This window comes from Lotus japonicus, chromosome 5, assembly GCF_012489685.1.
Source record: "Lotus japonicus ecotype B-129 chromosome 5, LjGifu_v1.2".
NCBI lineage: Eukaryota > Viridiplantae > Streptophyta > Magnoliopsida > Fabales > Fabaceae > Lotus > Lotus japonicus.
In genome coordinates this window covers 5,544,263-5,570,531 of record NC_080045.1, presented here as the reverse complement: position 1 = coordinate 5,570,531, position 26,269 = coordinate 5,544,263, and the positions used below count along the sequence as shown (strand labels likewise).

Below are 26,269 nucleotides of genomic sequence, written 5' to 3'. Positions count from 1 at the left end.
TTAGAATAAGTTGCCCAATCCCTTTATTAAGTTCCATTTCCGTTATGTCACTAATTATTATTGTCATTATTAAAGAGGCTAAACCGAGGGTTAAAACCAGTGAGGAGGAATAGCGACACCTACTACTTTAGGAAAATAATCTATTCACAGCTGATTTTCACCTACATCTAGAGAAAGGGGTTGTCTAAATGATCAATGATAAAGTTTGGGTTAAATAACTCATCATCTAATTACATTGGAGATAAGTGAGTTGAAATTTTTATATTTTATTTATTAATTTATACACTTCTTTCTCTAGATGTAGGTAAAAATTACGTGTGAATAGATTATTAATTTATTAAGAATATAAGTGGTTGGAGATAAGTGAGTTGGAATATAAGTGAGAAGAGAGAGATATATTTTTTCTGGTACAAAGCTGCTAAAAAGGAAAGCAAAAAACGACTACAACACTAGAGCCTCAAGAAAGAGATATCGAGGTAGTCCTCCACCAACAGAGGAAGAGCGGCTAAAGGAGAAGCCTCAAGACACTGAAGAAGTGAGAGATATGATAATCAATGTGATATAAAATTAAGAGAAATACTAATTAAAAATCGGTAAGAATGAGATGAATAAAAAATATGATGTGAATGTATCAAAACTAGGAAATAACCCGTGCGATGCACGGATGCTTTTATATTTTAATTAAGATTTTATTTTAACATAATTTACATATAACGCAATATGTAAAAAAAATTGCACCTACATTCAGTTATATATATTTTTTTCACCTAACACAATCAGCACAACTAAGATTAGGAAAATCTTAACCAAAGTAAAATGTCCCTGATTCCCACTAACTTTGAATAAGATGAAGTGCTCGGTAGAGTCAATGAAGAGTATACAAACTGTGAGCAACAAATCAGCCTCTGCTGTCCTCGTTGCTAGCATCAATGTCTGCTTAGTATTTTGCATATCATAAGGCAAAGTAAAAAACAGGTTACATAAGAAGCACTGTTTGAAACTAAGGAAGAAAAAAAAGCATAAAGTTGAAGGTTCATAAAAAACAAAGAAAGAATGAAAAACACAGTACATCAAAGATATGGAAAATTGACAATTGTTCATGAACATTAACCTGTATAATTCATCAATATTTCTTTTAAAATGATGTTCTCCTGTCATCAGTATACCTCTTTGTTTCATGTTCAATTGTCATTTATGAAAATACATCCGATACTACTGCACAGCAGAGTCAGCCTCCTCTTTTATGGCGTAGTCTTTGTTCTAATACTCACTCCCTTTACTCATTCATCTCCTGAAAACGTACAACAACATTGCTAAGATACTGATACATGAGACACAAACTAATGCAAAACAACATTAAGATATCCTGATGATAAAGCTTACTTCAATAAAAGGATTGTGACCCAGAAAACAATAGGCCATATTATTAATAGGGATTTAAAGGTAAATAATCTATCTGTGAACTTAATATATGAAAGGGCATTATGACATTAACTGATCATTCATGTAGCTCCACATAGTGGGAAAAGGCTTAAATGATGATGAAACTTACTTCGGTCTTAGTTTGGCTTCCTAAAGCATCATTGACATTGAAAATATATCATAGTATAGTATCATTAAAAACTACAATCTTAGGAGTCAACAGGCCATTAGGAGGAACTTTCTTTCTAAAGAAGAGTATCTTGCAAAAACTAATGGGGCTTGCATGGTGATTTTCTATATGTATAACTCAGACAGGAAAAGGAAGTGCATCTTCTTCCCTAGGCAAGGACGGGGCGAGAAAAATTATGGGCGAGGGGCGGAAATTCAACACATTAAACAAAATTAACCATGCTTGATTAGAGTAGGCAGAATACAAATTTTGAGGGGAGCAAATATAACATCAAAATACCATTTTTTAAGGAAAATTTCTCTTGTGGTTCAACTGCCCCATTTCTTGTACACTTGGGTCATTCCCTGTAAGAAAAAAAGAGCAGGAGCTTAAATATTAAGAGGATCAATCTTAATTACCGCACAAATAAGTTGAAATTTATGAACTTTATTACCTGTGTTTGTCTTGTTGCTTAAAATCTGCATCTATAAGATCTCTAGCTTTATAATGCTGCTATCTCTTCCCCTTTGACCTTGTTTAGTTTCCAGCAATCTGCTTCAAGTGAGATAGCTACCAATAAGCGCATTATGAGTCTATTTAATAATTTTGAGTGTCACATTAAAAGCCTTTTGTAGATTGTTTGTTTTTGTCAATTCTTCACACAAGGCACATTCTTAATTCAAGAGCACCCACAAGCCACTTTGCCACTACAAATATTCAATTCATTAGTATTTATAAACTTAAAATGCAGAAATTTATCTTTAAAATAGATACTCAGCTTGGACTTGGAGTGACCCAGTATAGATTCTAGTTTCTAACGCCAATCATTCAAGTTAAGTTTCATTCACTACTGTCATAAATAAAATTCACAGAACATAGATTCTATATCTACACAACCTAACGAAAAACACCATTCCCAGCTTTCATGAATTTTTGTTTGAAAAGTTTCAATAATATTCAGAGGAGAGGGGGAGGGGGGGCAAAGGAGAAATAATACTGGAAGAGTAATCAACACGGAATCCAACTTACCTCAGGTATGTATATGCGAAGATGGTTGAGTAAAGATATGTACTTTGGACTTCTTGCGTGTAATCTCGATGCAAATTTTAGAGATTGGTATCATTAAGATTGGCTCCCAAAATATGATTCCCATTGTCCACAGCAGCAAATGAAGCCATTAGAATAAACCGGACAGAGATCACAGCAAGATGAAAATAGCAATTAGGAGATAGCACAGACCAGATAGCAAATCAGTGTGAATAAGCATTGCCTCTCAAAAGTCAGAAACACACCCTTATATAGCAATAAATGGAAAGCAATTTCACACACAAAACAATAGATAAAAAGTAAATTATACTGCAAATTCATCCATTAACTTTGCACTGACAATGTGAGCAACAAAAAGCAAATAAACATGATAAAACCCAAAAAAGTTTACAAATCTACATGAAACCAACCAAAAGGTAAGAAAAAACAACCTTAATTAGCCCTTACGGTGGACCTTGATCTATAACTTTTTAATTTTTCAATTGAAACCAAATAGAAAAACAAATAAGTAATTACAATAGTTTCTTATGGTGCACCTCCACCACATTGAATAAAAACCCGTATGTGAATAGTAGCAAAAATGCTTCCCCTTTGTAGTAGTTATAGATAGATTTTCATAATTTAATATTAAGTCTTAAAACTATCCAATATTATAAAATAAATTTAAATTGTCAAATTTTCCATGAACACATACAAAATATAAAAAATAAGGAACTTGATCTATGATTTTCCCATTTTTTTTTGGAACATAATCATTTTCTTTAGCTAAAAAATATATATCCTAGATAAAATGATTATTAATCTCAATACTTAATTTCATAATTTCTTATTTCTATTATTTAGACACACAATCATTAATTTTGTATCATATATCAAATTAATAATAATCTAAATACTGAACTTCATAATTTTTTATTTCTATTATTTAGGCCTACAATAATCTATACTATCAATATTTTTTTTTTGAATACTCTATACTATCAATATTAATATCCACATAATAAATATTAACAAATATCATCTATTTAAAGAATTATTACATAGAGCTAAAAATAAAAAAATATGAAATTATTTCCACCAAACTCAACCAAAGTAAATACAAACAAAAAATAGCTTTTGAAGCATAACCTAATAATTTTAAAACTTCAATTTAAACCAAATAAAAAACCAAAAAGTAACAAAAAAAGGATTTTTATGGTGCACCTCCGCAACATTTATGCAAAACCCTAATGTGAATAGTGGCCAAATGTTATCCCTTTGTAGTAGTTATAGATTGCCAACTTTTATACTTTCACGCTCTTTTATGCTTTTACCTCTCTCAATGTTAATGGTGAACTTAAGCTGTGAATCAATTATTTTCTGAAAAATAATTGATATACACCTGAATTACATACACCCGAACTACATCTTTAATTAAAGAGACACATAAGTAGAAGAGAGATAAATTAAAATATAATTAGTGATTGATCGGAAAGAAAGAACATATAAAAAGAAAAATATGTGAAAATATAGAATTGAAAAGAAAGCTTGTGAAAAAATATTGTTGAGACCAGTGTTATAAAACTCGGACCGGACCGGCCGGTTCGACCGGTTGAACCGGGAACCGGACCCTTGACCGGTCCGAGCCATTAAATGGATCGGCCATGCAAATCAACCGGTATGAACCGGTTTGGACCGGCCTGTTCAGGGAATAAACCGGCGACTCGGCCGGTTTTAGTGGACCGGTCCGTTTTTTTTTTTTTTTTTTTTTTCAGTTTTTGCCTTTTTTTTGTCAAAACTGTTTTTAATGTTCAAACTGTAATTAATTTACATTCAATGTTAATTATTTGGTCAAATGGTATTCAATTGAGAGTTATTTAAAAAAATTGTCATAGCTAGGACTTGAACACATGACCTAAAAGGAGGAAAGCTAATCCAAATTGCCACTACACTACTTTGCTTCTTGTTAAGAAGAATGCATACTATTTTATATATATGATATACTAAGGTTATATTTTAAATTATTATAATTTTTTAATATAAACCGAGTCAAGCAATCGAACCAATGACCCAGTGGTTGAACCATTGACTCATTAACCTAGTATCTCGACCGAGTCGATCACCGGTCCGAGTCTGATAACACTGGTTGAGACTTCAAGTGTGAGTAAGAAATAAAATCTTCCCAAGAAAATGTGCTTGTCTTATAGCAGTATTGGGATGAGTGACTTTCTTGGAAGTTTTCTTAAGAAACACATGAGTGATGAGTGAATGACAATACATGCTCGAAAGACTTGTGTTATTACTGTGAGACCAATCGTCATATCGAGATATTACAAGAGATTAGCATTTCAAAGATGATAGTGCTAGGGACAGTTAGAGGTGCGGTGGTGGGGAGATCTAGACATGACGTGCAACTGTAACTATCGAGGAGGAAGAAAAAATGGCAAAAAAATACAAAAATGGGTATATTAGGGATTCAGGGTAAATGAATCTTTAACATTGAGTGAATCAACACCGTTAATTTATTTAGTAATATTTCATATGGTTATCAAACAATTGAACAATGGTAAGTCACTCTTTTAGAATGAAACCACATTACCACCACATTACCACTAATGTGGTTTAGTCTTTGTGCAATGAGGTCGTATAAAAAATATATTCACACCTCACTCAATGTTTTTTTTTCCTCAGATATAAATAAGATAGTGGCATTTCCTCTGGTACAAGCAAAATAATTCTGGGTTAAGTACAGGAGTGACATGTACCAGTAGGAAAATTACACTTGGATTTATTATTCATAATTTTGTGGACTTCTTAAAACTCTAAATCAACCTGTAGGTTTATCATAATTCTAAATTTACCCCATAACCTTCACTTGCATGCCTCTTCCACCCTCTTCTCCTCCCAACACCTTCCTTCGAACTCTGGCCACCGAACACTGGTTGGCTTTGTAGATCTGCTTTGCTTGGAAAGGAGGGAGAGTGTGGGTGGCTCCTGGCCTCTGGCAGGTTGAGGATGGCGGTCGGTTGGTCGGCGGCGCGGGTTAAGTCAGCGACGGTGCGGCCTTGAAGGGACACCCAAGCACGACGACGCGGGCGTGGTCGCTGAGGACGCGGCAGGGCACGGTGGCGGCGCAAAGGAGGGCGCGACAACGGTGGTTGAGCGGCGGCGGCGGCGGCTGCACTAGGGAGGCAGTGGAGGCGACTGCTGTTTGGGAGAGGAAGGAGATGACGAAAAAGTAAAAATTAAAAAATTAGGTCAAAAAGGGAAGGATCTGGAGGTGGTTTGGGGGTTGCTGTTGATGATTTATTGGGGTTGGAGATCTGGGAATGACTATGTTTTACGTACTTATTCCCTTGGTGCAGAATTCTGATCTGGGTAGCTATATCTACATTTGTGGTTTTTTTATTGTTACATTAGTAAGGTATCAGACTTCGTCCGTTTTTGTGGGTAGCTAGATCTTAATTTCTCCATTTTTCTGATCTGTTGTAAATTGTTCTCAAACTTTGTTCTCCATCTTTCAAATAATAATTTTGTTTTGTTGTGAAAAAAAAAGCTTTCTGGTATTATATAGGTTTATTTATGGTTTTGAGAAATTGGGTTTTGGTCTTGCTAGAGAATGTACGAGAAAAAAAAATAGGTGTTGTGATTTTGAGTTGAAGGTAATTTTGATTTCTAAGAGAAAAGGGAAAGAGGATTAGATGATGAAGCAGAAGGAGAATGATGCAAATCAAAATGAAGCACAAAGGATGATGATGAAGAAGATTAAAGGGGATGGAGAAGATGAAATTCACAATGATTTCTGAGTTTGAAGATCTAAGTTCTTCTGGATTTTTGAAGACCAGGGTTCTTCGGGTAGGAGGAGGAGACTGAATTGAGTCAATTTTGATATGGGTTTATCAACGAATCCGCAGAAGAGATATACAGTGGGATTTATGATCAAAAGTAATGATCAAATTTGTGTATCTGAAACTTTGTTCATTTTGTTGATGGAATATTTCTCCACTCCCTTTTCCATGCTATCTTTTGGTATTCAATGTTATTAGTTTTTCTTCAATAATTATTAAAAAATGTGAGGGCATATTTAGTAAGTTAAAATTCAGTTGGGTTCATAATGTAAATAGTGTAAAAAAATCTAGTCAGCACTTGTATATTAAGTGTTTATGCATTATTGGTACACCTCACTCCTGTAGCCTACATTCACATGAATTTATGGGCACCCAAGCATGCACCTAAGATAGTTCTCTAAATAAAGCAATTTTGTTTAAGTCATAAACATTCACATATGTATGTGGCCAACATTTATAACAAAGTGTTTTCATTCATAAGACTTAAATTCAAAATCTTATGAAAAATCAAACATGTACAATTTTAACCAACCACCAATTACTTATCGCTCAATGTAAAATACCCTCACAACACAACAAAACACAACAATTATATAGTTGGATCATGATATGAAAATATCATTATTCATATTGTATTGGTTGTAATTTTTCATAGGACACCGGCTTCGTTGCATATTCAAAGCAGCCCAGTTGTCGTTTTGTTTGTTTCCCACAATTAAACGCCATTTGTTGCCTTGTTCACATCGAGCAATCCACGTCTTTTTCTGCCACCAAAACAACACTCCCCTTTCATTGTCTCTCTCACCTTCACCCTCTTCTTATACATTCCTTTTCCAAAACCTCGATCACTCTCAAACCAAACCAACAACAACAATGGCATTGCAATTGTTCTCCCCCAACCCAGAACAACAACAAGAAGATGCTGCAGACACACTCATCAAGCTCGAATCAGCATGTTCTGACATGAGATCCCTCCTCCAATCCTCAGAAAAAATGGAACAAAACTTGGAAACCATGGAAACAAGGCATGATCTTTTACAAGGAACACTCTCATCAGCATCCAGAAAGATCGCCCCTCTACAATCCTTAGCCATGTCGAGAAAAGCACTCGACACAAGAATACACAGAGCAATTTCCCCTGCTCTTGCACTGCTTCAAACTTTCAAGCTTGCAGAGTCACTCCAAAATGACCTCCTTGATCTCTCAACAAAACTCTCAGAAGAGAACACACATCAGAAAAGGCTCCACAAGCTTCTAGATTACATGGATTGCGTTGATCGGTTAAACGAGGCGATTAACGCGATATGCCGAGACGTTGAGCCGGTGATTCAGAAGCTTCAAGAGGTGGTGGAGTTCATAAGCAGAACAAAAGCTGCAGATTCATACAGAACGCAGAGGCTGAGAGAGGCGCTGGTTACTCTCAAGGCGCTTTATGAGACTGAGGTGGATGAGATGAGGTTTGAGGGTTTGCTTGATCAGGCTTTGGTTCACATGCAAGATGAGTTTGAGGCTCTGTTGCTGAAGATGAAGCATAGGAAGCTAGGAGACATGTCACAAGAACATGTTGGCAATGGCACTGAGGTTGTTAAGGTTGCATGTGATTTGGGATCAGAACTGGAAATTGAAGTCTTGAGACGAATTTCAAACATTCTTGCCAACAATGATTGCCTGGATATATGCATTGACATATACGTTAAGGTACAACCCTATATCATGAATTATCATCAACACTTTATATATTTTATTATCAACTATTTGTGAAAAAAATAAGTGAAACCAAAATCATTAGTCTTACGTATTTTTCCCGTGTATCTAAACATGCACTATAATTGTTTGGAACAACTTTTATTTCATTGGTATCAATTTTGAAACTCATAAATATTATGTGTGGTTGGTTCCGATCATGGAATCTCATAATCAACTATGAGCAGGTAAAATCAATTTTGAATGATTATATAGATGTTTGAGAGTCGATTCGGTTCTCAAAATCAATTCTGATAAAGATTAGAGAGAGTAGCTTTTATGTTAAGTATAATCAATTATGAGATTATACACAACTGAATTTCACAACACTAACCTATGAAAATCACTATTTTCATAAACGTATTGAAACATAAACTTCTCCATTTCCAACTTACTTTTACTATATCGATTTATCTGAAACAAATTGTGACATCGCTGATCCGAACATGCAATATATGATAAATCAAACTTATCTCTTCATATTTTTCTCTTCTTTTCCCATGACATGTGTATAAACATCATTTTACTCCATGACATCTCTTTGGATTAGCAATAACTAATTTTTGTTCAAAATAATCATAGTCGAAATTCTAAGAGAGCACTAATAATAAAAACGCAAACGAATCAGTATTGAAGGAGTAAAAGAAATTTCATGGGAAAGTGCAGCTTTTAAAATTCTTAATATATTAGATACTTCAATTTCTTGATTATAATTTCAGTAGTGATCTAAGGTACTTAACAAGCTGCTTAATCTAATCCAAACATTTAGATAATGACTACTAGTGTTTAATTAAAACTTGCAATTGTCCATTTATACTCATCATTTTGTGTTGATTGATTCAATAGGGGAGATATAGAAGGGCTGCAAAAGCATTGATGAAGCTAAGCCCTGATTACCTGAGAACATACACACCAGAAGGAATCGATGAAATGGAGTGGGAAAGCTTAGAGACCGCAATAACCCTTTGGATCCAACACCTTGGAGTTGCTGCTAACAAGGTCCTCCTCTCAGAAAAGAAACTCTGTGAGAGGGTCTTGGGTGAAACTATGGAAGGACTAGTCTGGCCTGAGTGCTTCGTGAAAATTTCAGACAAGATCATGGCTGTGTTTTTTCGGTTCGGAGAAGGTGTTGCCAGAAGCAGCAAGGAGCCTCAGAAGTTGTTCAAGTTGTTAGACATGTTTGAATCAATGCAGAAACTCAAACCCCAAATCATGGAAATCTTTGATGGTGAAGCTGGAGTGGACATTTGCACAAGGTTTAGAGAGCTTGAAAAGCTCATTGTTGATGCTTCAAGCAAAGTTTTCTGGGAGTTTGGTCTCCAAATTGAAGGAAATTCTGAAGGCCTTCCACCGCCACAAGATGGCTCTATTCCAAAACTTGTGAGATATGTCGTCAACTACCTCAAGTACCTTGCCACAGCGAATTACAGAGCAACCATGGCTGAAGTTCTCGGAACAGAACAAATATGGAAAACAGGGGTGTTCGCGAAACCTGAGGAAGACGATGAGGGTTTACTAAAGCATGCCATTTCCAATGTCATGGAGGCACTTCAAAGAACCATTGATTCCAAACGCTCTGTTTGCAGGGACAAGATTTTGATCAACATATTCATGATGAACACGTATTGGTACATGTACATGAGAACAAAAAACACAGAGCTTGGTGAGTTGTTGGGTGAGGATTACATGAAAGGTGGTTACAAAGCAGTGGCAGAGGAATCAGCTTACTTGTACCAGAAGCAAGCATGGGGAGTTTTGGTGAGGATTTTGGATGCAGAGGATCTCAGGGAACAGGGGAAGGGAAGCATTGGAAGATTGGTGGAACAGAAGATTGAGACATTTTTCAAGTGTTTGGATGATATTTGTGAGAGGCACAGAGTGATTTATAGCATACCAGATGCTGATTTGAGGGAACAGATGAGGGAAGCAACCATGAAGCTTGTGGTTTCTGCTTATGCAGAGTTCTTGGAGTCTTACTCTGGATTGTTGCAGAGGAAAGTGTATCCGAGTCCTGAGAGGGTGCAAGGGATGTTGAGGAGGGCTTTTGATGGTGGTGATGGGAAATTGAAGAGGAGGAACACTACTCCTAATGATAGGAATGGTGGACATAATTCTATGGAAGGTGATAATAGATGGTCCAGATAAGGGATCAATCTCACCAGAGACTTCTTTTCTTTTTTGTGTAAGCACATGTATCTTCTCTACAAGAAGTAATATGGCTCGAGGTGGTAATATCTACACTACACCTCAAGACTCAAGTCGATACATTGCTTAAGAAAAATGAAATATGCACAACTTGAAACAGTCATATGTTGATTTCACTAAGAACATTGTTTTTGTTTTTTCATTTTTTGTACATCATCATAGTTTCGAACATAATGTAATTCACTGTGTTATAAACTATGGAGAAAACCGATTAGCAATGAGCAAGTTATAAGATTTTCTGTTTGTTTATTTTTTTCAATATGCTGGGAATATGCTTTGTTACTCCTGAATCTCCCAAGGAGCATTTTCTTCAATTTTCAGGGTTGTATCCATTCAATCCGTTTTATTAAATCAAAATCCGTCCCCGTAGGATAACTCAAGTGGTAGGAGTTGGGGTCATATGAGTTGAGTAGGAGGAGGTCCAGGGATCGATTCTTGTCATTGTGCAATTTATCTTTCCGATGTATCAAAAAAAAATCAAAATCCACAATCAACAGAAGCATAAATCTAGAAATTTCTAACAGAGATTTCCTATATCTAGTTTTGGACGATGCAGACCCAACTTCACACTTGGGAGGAATTTAAGATTCCACTCAAGATGAGTTTCGGACCTGGACTGATATGGGCGGACCGAATGGGCTAATCAGTATCATGTAACTAATGGGCCGGGCAACTCATGGTCCAGCCGGACCAAAACCCAAGCTATAAATAAAAGAGGACCGCCCAAGCGGTGGGGATCCTATCATTTCACGCATTTTACTCACTTTGTTTACTCTCGCTTGCTCTCGATATTGGTTAGCCTTAGTCTGCGGTTCCATACCGGAACATTGGCGCCCACCGTGGGGCCTTGGATACTTTCCTAGGCTTCGTTTTTCATCGCGATGGTGACTCGATCCGGGGCGAACGGAGAGAGGAATCATGTTCAACAAAATGATGTTCCTCCCGATGTTCTTCAGCGGATCATGGACGATCTCAATGAACTTCGTCAACATAATCAGCAGTTGCAAAATCAACTTACTGATCTTAATCAGACTCAGGGTTTACGAGAGGGCGATCGAAGAATGGCTGAGACGGTGGTGGACTTGCAACCTTTCACAGAGGAAACAGCGAACACTGCCGTCCCAGACAATTTGAAGACGTTGAAGCTTGATTCTTACTATGGCGATTCAGATCCAAAGGACCATTTAGTGTATTTCAACACGAAAATGGTCATTGTAGGCGCATCAGACGCGTTGAAGTGCAAAATGTTACCGTCAACTTTTAAGAAATCGGCGATGATTTGGTTTACAACTCTACCGTCAAGGTCAATCGTCAATTTCACAGAATTATCTACAAAATTCTTGTCTCAGTTTTCTACCAGTCGTGCACAAAAAGTGACTCCGGCGACATTATTCAACATTCGGCAGGGAGTAAATGAGACTTTGCAATCTTATATGGGGCGTTTCAATCAACTATCTGTTCATTTGGAGGATAAGATGCCAGAAATTTGCATTGCAGCCTTTGAATTGGGTTTGAGGCCGGGCGGTCTAAACAGTAATTTAAGCAGGAAACCGGTGGAAACAATGGTGCACCTACGCGAAAGGGTTCAAGGATACATTAGGGAGGAGCAAAGTGATAAGATCAAGAATAACCGCCCGAATGCGTTGGTAACTGGGCAGAAACAGCAGTTCGAGGCGAGAAAAGGAGCGGTTACAGATCAATATTCGAAGGGATGGACCGAACGTGGCAACACAGGGTATAATAATCGTAACCGTTATGACGGCCGATTTGATAACCGTTCTAATTTCAAAAATCGTGCTCAACCGTATGGAGTGCGTGGGCCAGGACATTCGATGACGTGGACTCGGAACCAAAATGACCGTGCAGTACCTTTGGCAGTTAATTTGACTGAAGCTTTGCACACGTGTTTGGAGGCGAATGTTATTCGTTTTCCACGGCAGCCAAAGCCGTCAACGGGTTACGTGGACAAGAAGAAGTGGTGCGAGTATCATAGGATTTCAGGGCATAATACTGATGACTGTTTTACTTTGAAGAAGGAGATTGATAAATTGATAAAGGCTGGGTATATGAAGCAGCTTGAGGGGCGAAGCAATTCAGATGAAGCAGGAACTTCAACAAGACGAACCGAAGATGGAAAGGAGATTGAGGGTGGTGGTCAAGATAGGCAATCGGATGGAAAAGCAAAGGGGCGAATTCATTCTATTTTTGGTGGATTTCGTGGCGGAGGAATGACTAATTCAGCTCGTAAGAGGTACGTTCACTCCATTAATGCTGTTTACTCTAACGATTGGGGAAGTTGGGCAACCAATCAACCCGATATAACGTTTACTGTGCGAGATTTTGAGGGAGTACAGCCTCACGAAGATGATCCAATTGTTGTAATGCTGAGGATTGCTGATTATGAAATTGAGAGGGTACTTCTGGATCAAGGAAGCTCGGCGGATTTGATTTATGGTGACGCTTTTGAAAAGTTGGGGCTAAATGAATCTGATTTGTTGCCTTATGATGGTTCTTTAGTGGGTTTTTCTGGAGAAAAAGTATTTGTTCGAGGATATGTGGAATTGAAAACTGTCTTTGGAGAAGGGAAGAATGCGGAGGCATTTGCTATTAAGTTTTTGGTAGTAAAGTGTACTTCACCGTACAATGTACTCATTGGGAGGCCATCACTAAACAGATTGGGGGCGATCATTTCTACAAGACATTTAACGGCGAAGTATCCATTGAGCAAAGGAGGAGTTGGAATTTTAAAGGCTGATCAAATGGTTGCTCGAAAGTGTTATTCAGAAAGTTTTAAGCAGTATGGGCACATGGGTAAGAAAGCAGTGAAAGAGGGGCATCGAGTCTATGAGGTGGATTTAGAACAGTCAGAAATTATTTTGGATCCTCGAGAAGGATTCAGTGAGTACAAGATGAAATCAGAAGAGGAAACTAAGGCGATCCAAATTGGTGAGCGAAACTTGAAAGTTGGTGTCAATTTAACTACAAGTCAGGAAAACAGGTTGGTAAAATTATTATCTGAGAATATGGATTTGTTTGCATGGAGTGCAAGAGATTTACCAGGAATCGATCCGGAATTTATATGTCACAAATTGGCTTTAAATCCCGGGGTGAAACCTATTGTTCAGTTTAAAAGAAAGATGGGCGAAGAAAAGGCAGAGGCTGTAAAGGTGGAAACAAATAAGTTACTGGAAGCTGGATTCATTAGGGAAGTAAAGTATCCAACTTGGTTGGCGAATGTTGTTATGGTGAAGAAGGCTAATGGCAAGTGGCGAATGTGCACAGATTATACAGATTTGAACAAGCACTGTCCTAAGGATTCTTATCCTTTACCGAATATTGATAAGTTTGTGGATAGGGCATCTGGATTCGGAATGCTTAGCCTCATGGATGCATACTCAGGGTATCATCAAATAAGAATGTATCAGCCTGACGAGGAGAAAACAGCTTTCATGACAAATCAGGCGAACTATTGCTATCAGACTATGCCGTTTGGGCTGAAGAATGCGGGAGCAACATACCAAAGGTTGATGGATAAGGTGTTTGACAAGCAGGTGGGGCGGAACATGGAGATTTATGTAGACGACATGGTGGTCAAGTCAGAGGAAATGGTGGCGCATTGTTCTGATCTCGAAGAAGCTTTTGGCGAACTAAGAAAGCATAACATGAGACTTAATCCGGAAAAGTGTTCGTTTGGAATTCAAAGCAGAAAGTTTTTGGGTTTCATGATCACGACGAGAGGAATTGAGGCGAACCCTGATAAGTGTAAGGCGATACTCGATATGCAGAGTCCAACCTCAGTTAAAGATGTGCAGAAGTTAACAGGAAGAATAGCAGCTTTGTCCAGGTTTCTTCCGTGTTCTGGGGAAAAATCAGCACCATTTTTTCAATGCTTAAGGAAGAACAAAACTTTTCAGTGGACTGAAGAATGTGAGAGGGCGTTCCAAAGTTTGAAGGATCATTTATCCAAGCCACCAATTTTAGCCAAACCAGTTCCAGGTATTTCATTATCAATGTTTATTTCCATCTCTGATAATGCAGTTAGTTCAGTTTTGTTGCAAGAAAATAAGGATGATATGAGGATCATATATTTTGTGAGTCATGCTCTTCAAGGAGCTGAAGTTAGATACCAAAAAATTGAAAAGGCTGCATTAGCTCTAATCATATCCGCCAGGAAATTAAGACCTTATTTTCAAGGCTTTCCAATTGTGGTAAAAACAGATTTGCCACTTCGCCAAGTTTTGTAAAAGCCTGATCTGGCTGGACGAATGGTTTCCTGGGCTGTTGAATTGTCAGAATTTGAAATCACTTTTGATAGGAAAGGTCTGGTTAAAGCACAGGTATTGGTGGATTTTGTTAATGAAATGTCTTCCAGTGAGAAAAATATGGAAGTTGGCGAATGGAGTTTGTCTGTAGATGGTTCGTCTAATGTCAAGGGAAGTGGAGCTGGAATAATCTTAGAAGGGCCAGGTGGCGTGACAGTTGAGCAGTCACTCAAGTTTGACTTTAAAGCAAGCAATAATCAGGCAGAGTATGAAGCTATAATTGCAGGTTTGAAGTTGGCGATCGAGATGGGGGTCAAGAGCATAATGATTAAAACAGATTCTCAGATAGTTTCCAGGCAAATTCAGGGTGAATATCAGGCGAGGGACGCACAGCTGGCTAAGTATTTATTGAAAGCTCAGGGATTGATAAAGCAGATAGGCACAGTGCAGGTCAATTATGTTCCGCGGGAGGAGAATACAAGGGCGGATATTCTATCAAAGTTAGCAAGCACCAAGAAGCCGGGAAACAATAAGTCAGTTATCCAGGAAGTTTTAAGTAGCCCAAGTATCGAAGAAGATGAGACAATGATGGTGTTAACTTTAGCGAATTCAGATTGGATGGGGCGTATCAAACAGTGTTTGGAGGCAGAAGGCTCTAATGTGTTGACATTCTCTAAGGATCAAATTCGCGAGGCAAGTCGTTACACATTGTTGGGCGATCAATTGTACAGAAGAGGGATTGGAGTTCCTTTATTGAGATGTGTCTCTAAGGATGAGGCGGAAAGAATCATGTTTGAAGTTCACGAAGGTGTGTGTGCAAGTCATGTAGGGGGAAGATCTTTGGCGGCGAAAGTGCTCAGAGCAGGGTTCTATTGGCCAACTTTACGAGGGGATTGTATGGAATATGTGAAGAAGTGTGGTAAATGTCAAATTTATGCAGATTTACATAAGGCGCCGCCTGAGACTCTTAGCTCAATGAGTTCATCATGGCCATTTGCAATGTGGGGAGTAGATATTCTGGGACCGTTCACTCCAGCAGGTTCTCAAATCAGATTTATTTTGGTGGCGGTGGACTATTTTACTAAGTGGATTGAGGCGGAATCAATGGCGAAAATAACAGCAGAAAAAGTCAAAAAGTTTTATTGGAGAAAATTGGTTTGCAGATTTGGCGTTCCAGCAACTATCGTCTCAGACAATGGAACACAGTTTACAAGCAGGAGTGTGAAGGATTTTTGTGCAGGAATGGGAATTGAGATGCGTTTCGCCTCAGTTGAGCACCCTCAGACAAATGGACAAGTGGAGTCAGCGAATAAAGTCATTCTCAATGGAATTAGAAAGCGTCTAGGCGAAGCTAAGGGATTATGGGCTGAAGAGTTAATCACGGTCATTTGGGCGTACAATACTACTCCTCAATCAACTACTGGCGAATCACCTTTTAAGTTGACTTACGGGGTAGATGCAATGATACCAGCAGAATTACAAGATGTAACTTTCAGGGTGGCAACTTATAATGAAGAGCAGAACGACATGAATAGAGTGGTTGATCTCAATTTAGCAGAGGAAACGCAAGCAGAGGTTCGTTTGAGACAGGCAATGGTAAAACAGAGGTCGGAAAGGCGATACAATTCTAGAGTGGTTCCGAGGCAAATGAGAGTTGGTGATTTGGTTCTGCGTAGGAAGGCAAAGGGGCCTGATGATTCGAAGTTATCACCTAATTGGGAGGGACCTTACAGGATTCTGCGAGAGCTTGGTCAAGGGGCGTATCATTTGGAGGAGTTATCGGGGCGAAGGGTCCCAAGGGCTTGGAATGCACAGCATCTCCGTTATTATTACAGTTGAAGTGCAGGGTGGTTCGTTCGGCTTGTTTTGTGTTGTACAGTTTGTTTCAGTGTATGTTTGTCCAAGACTGTGTTTCGTTGTTTCAGTTTGTGTGTGCTGAAGTCTACGTTTGTTGGTTGTATCGTTTAAAACTATGTTTGTTGTGTAAGACTAGATTTGATGCACTCTTTTCTCTACCCCAGGCGGAAGAGTTTTTAACGAGGCATCAATTATTAATGAATAACAGGTGTGCACTCTTTTCTCTACCCCAGGCGGGAGAGTTTTTAACGAGGCATAACCTTTTTTAAAAATGATCAAGGGCTTATCATTTTACTTATTTCTTTTACCCATAGCGGAAACTTATCAACTAAGGTCTATCAATTGGGCGACGTCAGACAATTGAGAAAAAAGTAAGTCTCTTAAAACAAGAGCATTCGGCCACGAATTCATAAGCACAGTCTTAAATTGGATTTAAGCTTGTCCAAACTAAGCACAAGTCTCCACGCGAGCATACTAATGAAATCAAATATGTTGACTTTGATTTCCATGAGTAACTATGTCAAAAATGAAAAATTTGACTAAGTTATGTACACAAAGGCCTTATGATTCCAAAGTAGTTGATTAAGTTTAAACTTTAGCATATTTCATTATGTACGGCAAAATGTGGGAATAACGTATTCAACTAAACGACGAAGGCGGATCAAATTTGGTGAAAGGTTAGTAAAAATTATTCATGTTAAGTTATACTTTGAGATTACTGATTGAAAGGTTAGTAAAGCGCAGTATTATTAATTATATTAATTTGTCTAATTGATCTAGTTGTTGTTGGATGAATTATGTTATTGAGATCGAAAGAATAACTTAATGGTTTCTATGTTAAGTTAAGATGTGATGTCTTCATAGAATAGGAATAGGAACAGAAATATATTAAGTGTTGGAAACATGTTATTAACTGTTGAAGTAATTTAGACGGGAGGCAGAACCATTAGAATTATGCAATTTGAGAGTTGATATATAGAAAACACATCATATTAATAGTGCTTGATAAACATTACATAATTATCTTATGATAAACCGTGGAGCTAATTGCTCAACACTTACGGAAATAAAGATAAAACATAGGCAGATTTAACTAACTTAGAAAATAAAAAAAAAAACTAAAGGATAATTCATGTAGTACATATGCTTGAACAGGGGTGGAACTAATGATTCTCTCCTTCGCCTTCATTGTTGTTGGCATTCCCATCTTCTTCATTTTTATCTGCTTCTTCTTCTTCTTCTTCCTCATCACCAGTGTCAGGGCTGATCAATTTGCCATCAACAATCCTTGCATAAGGATCGGAACCAGCAAAGTTGATGGAAACTTGAGGATTTAGGAAAAGAATCTGTTCTTTGGCTTTTGCAAATCCAGCTTCAAATTGGTCAAGGACAGAATTCTTCAGTTCAGAAATTTGTGAATGCAACTTAGAATTTTCATTTTTCAATTCAGCATTGGCGGAATGGAGTTGTGTGACTTCTGCCTGAGATTTCACAAGTTCTTCTTCCTTAGCTTTCTGAGCGGTGTTTAAGTCTTCAGCATGCTTCTTTAAGCGTTCATTCTCTAGGGCTAAATCTACGGCCTTCTTCTCATTCACTTTGTTGGCAGAATCCAACAATTTCATAGTAGCTTTCATCTTCAGCATCTCTCTTTCTTTCTCTTCTAACTGTTTGGCGGAATTAATCCCATCAAAGTCAGCGGTCTCCAGGTCAATCATCTTGGAAATTGCCGCAATTTCAAGTCCTTTCGTCATGATGGCTTGACAAGCTTCTTTTAATCCGATCTTCTTAACCTTTTCCCGATCCGCCTCAAATACCAAATTTGTTTCCACCAGCGAATTAAAATCAATTTTGGAGTCCCATAGCGAGGTCACTTCTTCAGAAGTGAGTTCTTCAAATTCTTTCAGCAGGCTTTTCCATGAAGGGGGCGGAGCACTTGAAGACCCAGCTTTGTGTGTCATATGTTGAGGATTACCCTTCACCATAAATTTTTCCATTGAGGGCTGAGAAGAGTCTTTTCCTTTCGCCGATTCAGGTGTTTCATTCTTTCTCTTCTTCTTTTGAGGGCGATTCGATTCGGTGCCTGAATGACTAGCATCGGCATCTAACAGAGTTTTCGCTGGGTTTCTTTTTTCCCTTGCAGCCTGTTGTTCTCGACGGAAACGGAGGATATCATCATCAGAGAGGCGAGTCATTTTTGCTGAAACAAAATGGTAGGGTTAGAAATAAAATAAATACTCGAGATACAAAGATGTGGAAATTTAAGAATCTTACCCACATATTCACCCAATCTGTTTTCATAATGGGCATCTAGAAATTCGGTGAGATTCAAGTCAATGCTAGATAGAAAGGTGCAATCCACCATTTCCTCAGGGGTGAGGGAATCATCAGGAAGTTTGATGATAGCCTCATAACGGGCGGTCCAGTAGAAAGGGAACTTTGGGCTTCCATCATTGAAATAAAATACATCCTTGCACTTCTCTGTTTCGTTTAGCCTAAAGAATTTCCCTTTAAATTGTTTGTAATGGCTTCTAAATAAGGTAAATAGGCATTTTCCCTTAGCGGCGGCTAAAGAAAGATATTCACCTTTTATGCTTCTACCACTAGTTTCAAAGAAGTAAAAAAACTTATTGCTAGTGGGTTTGATACCTAACACTTGACATAGAAGTTCGAACGCCCTCAGGTATGCCCAGCTATTACAATGGAGTTGTGTTGGGGCAACATTTAGTAAGGTTAAAACGGAGCAAGTGAAATCTGAGAGAGGGAGTTTATATTTTAGGTCGGTGAAAATGTTTTCAAAGAAATAGGTGTGGTTTTTGCCGTTAGGGTCAGGAGCCCCAAAACAACAAGGTTCAGTAGGTAAACAGGGGACTATGTCAAGGTACACATCTTGGCCATCAGAGCGAAAAGTGTTTTCAGTGATTAGATCCATTACAGTTTTAACATTGCAGAATTTAGTGAACCTAGTTTTAACTTTGCTAGTGACCCATGTATCGACTGCAATGGAAGAAGTTTTAGGAGCTTTAGAGGCCCTACGGGTGTGTTTTGCATCCATTTTCAAAAGAATTCCTGAAATTATAAAGGATCCAGGGTTATGAATATAAAGGGGTAAAATGTAAGTTGGAATTGTGGGGAAGAATAGATTTTAAGTAGAGTTTGGTTTGGATAAACAAGCGAATGAAGAAGAAGAAGAATTTAGATGAAACTTTTTAGTGTAGAAGGAAGTAAGATTTCATGAATAAACAGAGTGAAGAATGCTTACCAGTGAAAAAGGCTGTGATGAACTCGGTTAAATCTGGAGGACTTCTGGTAATGTGCAAGAACACTTGTAGTTAAATGCAAGAAATTTGGTAATTGCGGAGGAATGGTGAAAATTTTGAAGTGCAAGAGTGAAGTGGTTTGGGGGTAAAAAGGATTGCTATATATAGAGAGAAGGTAGAAGATGAAAAGGTGTGTCAAAAAGGTGTGGTTAAAAATACTTGAGGCAAACTGTGAGCATGCGTGTGGTTTGTGTGAATCCACGCGTTCATTCAGACCACACATTTGAATTTGCTGAGGCGGTGAACCGACGCGTCATTAAGAGGTGACGTTTGGAAAAAGTAACGCTTGAGCAGAGAGTGGTGTCAGTTGGCAGGTAAGCGTCGTTTCGAAGAAGAAGAGTCGTTTCAGAGAAAAGTTACCCTATGAGTGGATTTTAAATGCACATTTCAATTAATGCGAATAGCATAGCTTAGGTAGGTTTTATACATTACAAGTTCCAAGATATCTGTAGTATATTTGTGATGATTGTTGCAGGTACAAAAATCCGGAAGGGGATTGATATGGTGCATAGTGATTGAGGTGATGGGCAAAGCGTCACTTAGACATCACGTGTCACGCAGAAAGAATTATTTTATAATGATTAGCCTAGTATATTTTTACTTTGTTGATTAGCCTTATTTCATTGAAGCCTGCGTGCTCACAAATTGGTTCACATTGTACACGGGCGTACCAGAAGTTGTGGGCCTCAATGGGCCGGGCAACCCATGGTCCAGCCGGACCAAAACCCAAGCTATAAATAAAAGAGGACCGCCCAAGCGGTGGGGATCCTATCATTTCACGCATTTTACTCACTTTGTTTACTCTCGCTTGCTCTCGATATTGGTTAGCCTTAGTCTGCGGTTCCATACCGGAACAGGACCACAACACAAATATGAGGACATCTATTCAGAGTCATCAGTAACTCCCTTTGAGACAAAAATTGTTGTTGCGTCTCAGGATAAACCGAAGCAGATTTACATTCAGGCGGTTGATTTGTCTATCAAGCCCACACTAGTGGATGAACCACTTCATAGCACATAAGCTACAATATTGACAGAGCCTCTGGCTTCAACTGAATAAATGGGTGCATGTTTGTGACTTCACTAAAAATCTGCTTAGGCAATTACTGATTTCATTTCATTTAGATTGGACGTTTGGAATCAAAGCAGTTAAAATTTTGAAATTGTTTAATCGTAGAATTATTTTTGATACTTAAAAATTTTAGCCTATGGTGACTTCTCTACATGTACATGTACTGTTGGACATTCAAAATTGAGTTACCAAGCCGACCTTGGCTGGATGATCGTTCAGCGTTTACACCCGCTTCATTCATTTTCTACGAGTACATTCCAGGTTTTAAGAGAATTAGTGGCCTCATCGATATGTCACACACGCCTCTCATCTTAATGGAATAATCAAAAGTTTGTTCTAAAGCCCGTATACAGATATAAATGCAAACACAAAAATCAAATCATATGCTAGTTCCTTAGCTCAGCCAGTATACCACCAAGTAATGGATGTTGCATTTTCTCCCAGTGTTGGAGTTGCTATGGAGCTGCCCTATACGAACAGAGACACCATGCAGTTTATATTTGCTTCTCTCTCCTCACCAGCAACCATTGTTCAAATTACCATTTATGGTACCTACACTATTAGTCATGACTCATGATTCAATCAGTAACTAATAAATAATCTCATACATTACATGAAACGACAATTTTCTGGATTTTTAGGAAATTTCAATACCTGTTCTAGCTTGGTATATCTATTTTACAATGCTCAGGTGCTTTAGCCAGGACCTAGCTTTGGCTCGCATGTCTGCACTATCAGCCCTCTATCGTCCAATGTTTCACACACTTATCAAGATCAAGTTCAACAATGTCAAGGAATGATACACATCATTTCAGAAGTCTAAAAAGCTAGCTAATTAAAGACAAAAGAGCTACATTGCCCAAGAGTAAACATTGATCTTGCACTAAAATGGAAACATCACTTTTTCCATTTGGCTAAGATCATCTTTAACCATGATATTCACTTAAGTATTTACATTTTACTTTTTACAACTTCCAATAATCTCACATCATTTTATTAATTTTTACTCCAACCCAACAACTCTTAAAAGTTTATATAAAAAAATTATTTTATTAATTGTAAGTTTCATTTAAACCTTTTACATTAAGCAATAATAAATGCAAACACATTTTTCATGACTAAATTGAGTATTTACTCTCACATACTCTCACTAGTCATGTTGGAATTAAAAATATGCTCTAATGGTAGAGCTGGGCGAATTGGCCCGCGCCCGCGGGCCTGCCCGCTTAACCCGCAGCCCGCGTGGGCTGTGGCCCGGTGATTGGTTGCCCGTTTAAAAGTGGGCCTACGCGGTCTGGCCCGCTCAACCCGCGAGTTCAGGCGGGTTGAACCGCGGTTTTGCGGGCTGGACCGCATTACAAAAGAAAAAAAAATAAGTCTTGAATTGAAGAACTGGTCCAACAGAAAAAAAAAAAAAAAAAAAAAAGTTTAAGACACCAAAAGACAAAAGTTTACTAATTATGAATTATTATGTATCAACAAAGTTTGACAAACAAAGTTTGACAACTTTGGAAAAAAAATCCATTTATTTTTTAATTTAGTCATTTATAAGGTTTTTAATGAAAAAAAATATTTTTAATTTAGTTTTAAATTGTATTTTTATTATTTTTTTATTTGGCTTGTGGCCGCGGGCCAGCCCGCTTATCCGCGGGGCGGGGGCGGACCAGCGTAATAGAGGCCCGTTTAAATGCGGGCCTACGTGGGGCGGTCTAACCGCATACCCAGCTCTACTCTAATGGTAATAGATATTGGTGGGAGTCATTGGAGATGCTCTAAGCTACTTTGGTAATGAGAAAGAGCATTAAATGGACAACAGGTAGTTGTTGCAATCCCTTGTAGATGCCAAGCAAACTTAGAGCATCTACATCTATCATACTCACTAAAATATCTACACTTCATTTTTTACAATTCTCTATAATGACACATCATCTACATCACTTTACTAACTTTTTACTCCAACCCAACAACTCTTAAAAATTTATATAGTGGATCCCACCATCAACATCACATTTGTATATTTTATTATTTATCTCCATTTTAATTAATTGTAAGTGCTTGTAATAAATACAAGCTCACTTTTTAAGGTTAGTGTAGAGTATCTATTCTCACATACTCATCTTTGCCATGTTAGAATTGAATATGTACTCAAATTATAATAGATACTCATATGAGTATGTATTTAACATTAGATACTACCATTGGAGATGCTCTTAACTCTCTTGCATTGCAACAAACTATAAACCTTTAAAGACTATATAAGGAACACTTGAAGACTTCTCAATCAAAACTCAAGAATTAAGATTTTTGAGATTCAACAAGAATGAAAGACTCAACAATGTCGAATGCGTTAGGCTGAATCAATTTATGAGAAACTAGAACTGCTTTCAAAAAATATCCCAAAATTTTTTAGTTCAAAAACTTAGCCCTCAGAAACCCAAACTTTTATCCATTCAAAGTTTTTGTTGAGATCCTCTGATTATTGTAATTAAGAGTCAAATCTCACTCACATACTAGAGAGTCTTGTCCTTAATTGCTACTACCATATCTAAAGGAGAATCAATATCAAGACAAGTTTCCTTGGGCGTACCACTTTGTTGGTTCAAAACTTCAAATAGATTTTAGGTCTAGAATAGTCGTGTGAGTATGCTGAGAAATAAACGTAACGATTCTAAAACCAAGCAATTGCATGATGAAGGGACTTTGTTCCTAAATGCAGGTTCCTAAGTCACTCCAAAAATCTCTTAGTGATTGCTATTGAGGGGTTTTTTTTTGGTAAGGCATATAAAGAAAAAGAAAAACGCGGAAACCCCAACTACTCTCTCACGACAGTGTTACCAACAACATCAGCTAGAAGGAGAAAACTCATTCCCTCCAAAGGGTTCTCAATGGCAAAAAAGGCCTCTTCCTGGTGAGCTCTATGTTTAGCTAACTCGTCCGCACATGCATTCTCTTCTCTCAAGATATGGTGCAACTCCACCCTCCAAGGTCTCTGCAACATCTCAATAATATCCCACACTAAGGAAGCATAAAGATGACTCCAAGTTGGCTTTGATTTAACTAGTGTAACCGCATTCAAAGTATCCAATTGACATTCAACCACACGACAGCCACGCTCCCAAGCAATCGAAAGCCCATTGAAAATGGCCAACAATTCCAAGTGCAGAATGCATGTATCATCACGGTAGCCAAAAAAGCCTCCCTGCCACTGACCCGAGTTAGAACGGTAGCAACCACTGAAGCCACCACGCGTCGGAGTTCCACAAACGTTGCCGTCAACATTAATCACCATACAGTTAGTCATCATCGGCTGCCACTTGACCAGACGCTAAGGCTGATGGGCCAAGCTCTGACCAGACCCAAATGCTTGGCCAATATCTGCAACCATAACAACACAAGGCATTTCTAGCACGCCAAACCCACCATAACGTAGCAATCGCTATCGGGTTACTATCAGAAAGGAGTCCTCGTAACCAAGCCTTTGTCTCCAATTCACTAAACAAAGCGCTAGTGGGATCAAAACCCATTAGCATCCAAATATGCCGAGCACGATTACAATCTCGAAGGCAATGCAAGACTGATTCTGATTTCATATTACAGATCCCACATATCCCAGAATCTTCCATACCCCTTTTGTGACGACTCATTCGTCGGCAGCGCATCTTGACAAGCTAGCCAGACCAAGTTCGTGCACTTGAGGGGGATTTTGAGGCGCCATAACCACAGGTTGAAGCTAAGGTAACTAGTTGAAACTAATGTACGACCTAAAATGGATAAATAAAGACTAGAAACGAACGATAGTAGAAGATGGAAATGTAAAGCAAATGCTAGTAAATAAGTAAATGGTTAAAGGTAAAGTACTATAAGGATAAAGGTGGAAAAGTAAATGAATAAATAAAATATGGGAAATTTGTAAGTTGTATTGATTATTTGATTGTGTGTTTGTACAAATGACATCTCCCTACTTATAGGGTGTAAATCAGCTAATTATGCCGGTTGATATGACATCCTACCATTAGCCACATTTTGTTTTCCCACAACCCCTCATAGATCAGGGGATGTTAGTGTCTCATCTATCCTAGTCAGTCTAGAAGATACCTCATTTAGCTGGTTCAATAGTAGAAAACCATATACCCTAACTTTAAGGACAATAACCGCTTGCTTTGCTTCGTGCGCACGTTAAAATATCTCACAAGCTTTGAAATAACTTTCCTTTATTTAAGGTTATGTTTATTTCTGTGAATCTTGTTCTGCTACATGACTGCTCGCACTCGGCCATCTTACCCTATTGTGCTAATTTAGTCTCATGTCTTCAACTGTTACTCCAACGGCTAGCACCTACGTTGCGAGTAGCTTATCTTTTCGGCTGCCAAAGTAGCTGTTACAAATTTGTTGGGTGTCAACAACAGTTATCATGATATCTATTATGCTAGCTTTTATATTTACAGAACTGTGTCATAATCCTTTTTATACACTACCAAGTAAGTATAGTACCATAAATAATTCATATATTCAGTTTATCTAATTTGATAAATCATAAATTAATTTTATGGTATATTTGTTAATTTTATTTTAAATTACACAATTTATAGTCGTGTATCGCACAACTTCTATACTAAATATATAAAATCGAGTCATCTTCATTCTTTCTTTACTCTTTCAACAAACTCAAAATTAATATTTTCTCTCCTTTCACTGAAAGAAGAATTCATATCTTAACAAATTTTATGATATTTTCTCTCTAATAATAGTAATTTAATCCCTATCTTAACAGATTTTTAAAATTCTGAATTTATATACATTTACAAATTCACTATTGTTAACAATAATTTGAGTCGTTAACATATATTATAGTTTAAAATTAGGCTTAGTTCCAGTTTGGGCCCCTGATGTTTCAAGAATGGGCGATCCGCACCCCCCGTGTATAAAAGTTGCGGTCAAGCTCCCCTTTGTTACAAAACTGTGCTAACGAAGCCCTTCCGTTAGCTTCCGTCTGTTGACCAAACGGAAATTGGTTGCAGTAGTTAGAAATTTGGTTTGTTATGAGGAAATTCTCCAACTGTGATGGCTCAGGTAGTGGCTTGAAAATGGGGTTTGAAGGATCTTCCTCAGGCAAAGGCTCCTCCCCAGCAGCTTTGTGTGCCATGTTCTGTGTCCTTCTCTTTTTCATCTTCAACATCTTTCAAAACCCAGATTTCAGAAGCATCACCCCCAACCACCAGATCTGACCCTTGTTTAATGAGAAAAAAAGTTGAAAGCTTTAAGCTTTTCAACCCAAATTCAGATGAGAAGAGGGATTTGAGGAGGCAAAAATTATTCAATTATTCATCATCATCTTCAAAATGCAACCC

At 37.9% G+C, this 26,269-nt stretch overlaps 2 protein-coding genes across 2 annotated transcripts; one reads left to right on the top strand and one right to left on the bottom strand.

Moving 5' to 3' along the window:
* Nucleotides 1–7,235: 7,235 nt before the first annotated feature.
* LOC130716631 (exocyst complex component EXO70I-like) lies at nucleotides 7,236–10,553 on the top strand. The gene is made up of 2 exons (XM_057566612.1): nucleotides 7,236–8,163; nucleotides 9,055–10,553. The coding sequence occupies exons 1-2, from the start codon at nucleotides 7,339–7,341 to the stop codon at nucleotides 10,351–10,353; spliced, it is 2,124 nt and encodes a 707-aa protein (XP_057422595.1). The 5' UTR covers nucleotides 7,236–7,338; the 3' UTR covers nucleotides 10,354–10,553.
* A 13,180-nt stretch (nucleotides 10,554–23,733) lies between these two features.
* On the bottom strand, nucleotides 23,734–24,222 carry LOC130718968 (uncharacterized). The gene has a single exon (XM_057569622.1). It carries the CDS (start codon nucleotides 24,220–24,222, stop codon nucleotides 23,734–23,736), a length of 489 nt encoding a protein of 162 aa, XP_057425605.1.
* Nucleotides 24,223–26,269: the final 2,047 nt, after the last annotated feature.

What these genes read in the sequence shown, in the direction of transcription:
- LOC130718968 (XM_057569622.1), bottom strand. Translation starts at nt 24,222, where the DNA reads ATGACTAACTGTATGGTGATTAATGTTGACGGCAACGTTTGTGGAACT.
- LOC130716631 (XM_057566612.1), top strand. Translation starts at nt 7,339, where the DNA reads ATGGCATTGCAATTGTTCTCCCCCAACCCAGAACAACAACAAGAAGAT. An exon ending in GCATTGACATATACGTTAAG is followed by an intron (nt 8,164 to 9,054) that starts GTACAACCCTAT and finishes TTGATTCAATAG; the next exon opens with GGGAGATATAGAAGGGCTGC.